The 4,778-nt window shown below is 34.4% G+C and overlaps 1 protein-coding gene across 1 annotated transcript; it reads left to right on the plus strand.

Moving 5' to 3' along the window:
* The first annotated feature begins 1,531 nt into the window (after window positions 1–1,531).
* LOC123317837 (uncharacterized protein K02A2.6-like) lies at window positions 1,532–2,734 on the plus strand. The gene has a single exon (XM_044904449.1). It carries the CDS (start codon window positions 1,532–1,534, stop codon window positions 2,732–2,734), a length of 1,203 nt encoding a protein of 400 aa, XP_044760384.1.
* The last annotated feature ends 2,044 nt before the right edge of the window (window positions 2,735–4,778 follow it).

Consider the following 4,778-nt stretch of genomic DNA (forward strand, 5'->3'; position numbering starts at 1 on the left):
TTGGTGAGCAACTGTTAATTTGAAAAAATGTAAAAAAAAGCTTTATTCTTATACTAAACTTTTCGGTCTCTTGTAGTTTTGTCGTATCTACCAGCGATTTCGAGAAAAAAACTTGAAAAAATTCAAACTTCAACACTCTGTATCTCGAAAACGAAACGTTTGCGACCCCATGTTTATGGGACTTTTTTTTTTAAACTCACTTAAGGAATCTCCCCTTTTCGTTTGTACGTTCTGTAGTGTATTAAGGTTGAATAGTACTTGTTCTTTAGATTGATTATTGTAGATAGGTGGGGATGTCAACGTAACGAAGAATGTATATATGAAGTGGGGAGTCAGTTGATGTAATAGATGCTTAGTACGAACGTGTGTATTATTGTATTCCTGAGACCTAGTAAAAAACGTAACAGTGGCGACGAGAAAATGGCTGAAGCAATTGTGGGCAAATTGAGAGAATTCAGTCTGGCTACATCAGATTGGTCCATTAACAGAGCAAGATCGAATAATTATTTTGCTGCTAATGGTTTGGATAATGCAGAAAGCGCATCTAAAAGAAGATCCATTCTACTCAATATGCTGGATGAAGAAGCTTACAAGTTAATGTACATTCTGTGCAGTCCAGGGAAACCCGAACAAAAATCATTTGATGATTTGATTCGTCTCTTTGATAAACAAATGCTACCTCAAGAAATTCCACTGGCGGAAAGATTCAAATTTTATCAAGCTAGGAAAGGAGAAGAGAAATCACTAAAGGAATGGGCAGCTCGTATTCGCGGTTTGGCAGTTCGATGCAAATTTGGTAATGAACTCAACAACTGTCTACGAGATAAATTTTTCTGTGGATATGAAAAAGGCCCAGTATTGGATAGACTTCTGTAGGAGAAAATCACAGTTTCCCTGGAAGAAATGGTGGCGTTAGCTGAAAACAAAATGGCCGCCCAGAACCATTTTCAGCAACAAATGGCGACAGGTACCACAAACATGAAGACGGAGGCATTGCAGTACGTGGAGCGCAGACGCGGAAAAGAGAAGGCAACCAATGGAAACAAGGAACCACCGAGGACGTCAGAAAAATGTCGAGCATGCGGAAAACCTGATCATGAAAAAGCTAAGTGTTCATTCAGAAATTATGTTTGTAGGATATGCAATAAAAAGGGCATTTAGCAGTGGTCTGCTTCAAAAATAAAGCTAATAAGAACAAAAATACAAAGTACAATATAAATCGACATTATTATGTTGAGGACCAGAGACCATTGTCCAATGACGATTTAGAATTATTCTCTATAGAAAATGAAGAGGATAGAGGAAGTTTATTTAAAATTGATCTGATTGTTAACAAGGTTAAATTGACATTTCAGATAGACACAGGTGCTAGCGTCTCAGCTATTTCAGAAAAATGTTATAAAAACAAACTGAGTCACCTGCCCTTGTTGAAAACTGATAAGGTATTTTATTTTTATAATGGCATAAGTGTTTTACCGGTTGGATACATAAATGCTGATATTACATACAACTCAGTGAAAAAATTTATGTAATGATAAATGGTGGCCCTCCTATTGCTGGTCGTGATCTTTTAGAAATGTACAATTTGAAATTTTCTGATGTTAATTTTGTGAGGGTTGAACATAGAAATTTGGATGAATTGTTGACAAAATATAAAAATTTATTTGAACCGGGCCTAGGTAAATTTACTAAAGGTACAGCTTCTATCAAGTTAAAAGATAATGTTACACCTCATTTCATAAAATATAGACCTGTACCATATGCTATCAAAGAAAAAGTTGAAATAGAGCTTAATCGTCTTTTATCTTTAGGAGTCATAGAACCTGTGGATTTCAGCGATTGGGCAACTCCAGTAGTACCGGTGCTTAAAAAAGGAGGACAGGAAGTAAGATTGTGTGGGGACTATAAAGTAACAATTAATCCTTGTATAGAAGTCGATAAATACCCATTGCCTAGAATTGAAAATTTGTTAGGAGCCTTGGGCGGTGGTAAGAAATTCTCAAAGTTAGATTTATCGCAGGCATATCAACAAATATGCGTTGATGATGAGTCAAAAGAATTGTTAACTATATCTACTCACAAAGGGTTGTTTAGATACAATCGTCTGACATATGGTGTAGCATCAGCACCGGCTAAATTTCAGAAAATTATGGAATCATTATTGTCCGGAATCGAAGGTGTAGAAATCTTTTTAGACGATATTTTAGTTACCGGTCCTAATGATGAAAAACATTTGAGTAGGTTAGAAAAAGTTTTGAGAATTTTAAGTGAAGCAGGATTCAGATTGTATATAGAAAAATGTGAATTTTTCAAAGAGCAAATTGAATATTTGGGTTATGTTATTGATGCGGAAGGCCTACATGCGTGCCAATCGAAAACGATTGCAATTCAAAATATTGTAAGACCCAAAAATGTATCTGAACTTAAGTCAGCGTTAGGTTTGATAAATTATTATGGCAAATTTGTAAATAATTTGGCTACAATTATAGCTCCATTATACTCATTACTTCAAAAGAATACAAAATGGGTATGGTCGGAACATTGCGAAAGGGCATTTGAGGAAATCAAAAGATTGGTACAATCTCCTGAAGTTTTAGTTCCCTTTAATCCGGAGTTACCTTTGAAATTGACTGTTGATGCTTCATCGGTAGGAATTGGGGCAATTTTGAGTCATGAATTTCCTTCGGGTATAGAGAAACCTATAGCTTATGCGTCCAGAAGTTTGAGTGTGTGAAAAGAAGTATTCACCGATAGAAAAAGAAGCTTTAGCGATAATATTTGGCATTTTGAAGTTCAATCAATATCTGTTTCATAAAAAGTTCATATTAGTTACAGATCACAAGCCGTTATTATGACTACAGAATTCAATACATTGAATCGAAAAACAATTCGGCAGATAGTTTAAAGAGGTTAACTTCTTCTGAACCAAGCAGTATAGCCGATGATATTGAATTAAATTATTGTTTTTTCTTTGAAAATAGGAAGGATTTGAACGTTGATTTCACAAATATAAAGTCCACTTCAGAAAATGATGAAGTAATAAAGGAAGTCATTAAGTTTGCAAGAAATGGCTGGCCTAAATCTAAAAAACAAGTGAAAGAAGATATCTTACCATATTTCAATAAAAAATTTGAGATTCACATACAAGATAACTGTTTATATTGGAATCACCGGTTAGTGATCCCACAAAAATTACAAGAACGTATTATTGATGAATTACATTCAACCCATATGGGTATAGTGAAAACAAAAAAATTAGCAAGAGGCTACTTTTGGTGGCCCGGAATGAATGAAGGTATTGAACGAAAAATTAAGTCTTGTCAAGCCTGTATGATTCAATCCAATAGTCCACCTAACAGTGAATTAAATGTATGGAGATCGCCCAATGCCCAATGGGAACGAATACATTTAGATTTTTTAGGTCCCTTTAAAGGTTCACAATATCTGGTTGTTTTGGATGCCTACAGTAAATGGCTGGAAGTATTTACAATGTCTAAGATTACTACCGAAAATACTATATTTGTTTTGAGAAATTTATTTGCGCGTTTTGGATTACCAAAAACAATAGTGACAGATAATGGAAGATCCTTTACGTCGAGTCAATTTCAAAATTTCTTAAGTTTGAATGATATTGAGCATATCACAGCTCCTCCATTTCATCCATCTTCTAATGGAGCCGCTGAAAATTCAGTTAAGACAGTTGAGAATGCTATCAGGAGAGCTTTTATCAGGAGAGCTTTTAATTCGACTCAGTCAACTAGGGATAAAAACTTGATACTGTGTAGATTCTTGTTTGATTACCGAAATACACCCCACTGTACTACTGGAGTGAGCCCCGCATTTTTAATGTTTGGCAGAAAATTTAGATCTCGTTTCAGTGTCATTACACATAATGATAATAATTTAGAGGTAAGGAAGAATATCTGTAGAGCACAATTTAATCAAGAAAAATTTTATAAAGGAAGTAGGAAAATAGAATTTAGTCCTGGTGAATTAGTAAGTTGTAGAGAATACAGAATTATGAATAAAATAAATTGAATAGAAGGTAGAATTTCGAAAAGGATTGGTAAAAACACATCTTCAGTAGAAATACCTGAATTACATCGTATCTGGAAACGTCATACAAACCAAATTAAGGAAAAGCTAAATATTGATAGTAATAAACAGCTTATTGTTTGTGATCCTGCTAGTTCGCAGAATACTGAAAACTTATGTGATAACGATAATTTTAAATATGTTTTACGTGTTTTACCTATTGATGATGTTAGTTCCTGTTCAGATATTTCAGGGTCAGATAAGGACTGTGATATTAGAGTAGATGAGGAATTAGATAATCCAATGAGCACTGTATTAGAAAGACCTAAACGAAATGTTAAACCTTCAAATAGACTTGCTTATACTTGAGTTTTCTTATTTTTTTATTTCGAATTGACCTGTCTCGACATCGAGATCATTGACACGAGGTACAGTACATATTAACTTATTCTAAATATAAATCTAAGTATTCGAAGCTTAAAGAACTAACATTTGAGAATTCATATATTATTGTAAAGTTGACATTTTTTGAGAAATTTAAGAGCTAATTCAATTTGTTTTTGTGGATTGAGGATATTTCCAAGATTCTCTCTCAGCCTAAGTCGTCGTCGGTCATCTCCGTAATATGGGCAGATACATAGTAGGTGTTCAACAGTTAGACGGGTATTGTGACAGTGTTCGCATTTGGGCTGATTTTCTGAAGACATCAGATAGCTGTGGGTTAGCTTGGTGTGGCCTATTCG

The sequence above is a fragment of the Coccinella septempunctata genome, chromosome 7 (assembly GCF_907165205.1).
Source record: "Coccinella septempunctata chromosome 7, icCocSept1.1, whole genome shotgun sequence".
NCBI classification, from domain to species: domain Eukaryota; kingdom Metazoa; phylum Arthropoda; class Insecta; order Coleoptera; family Coccinellidae; genus Coccinella; species Coccinella septempunctata.

Excerpts from the sequence above, each read along its gene's own strand:
- LOC123317837 (XM_044904449.1), top strand. The coding sequence starts at position 1,532 with ATGATAAATGGTGGCCCTCCTATTGCTGGTCGTGATCTTTTAGAAATG.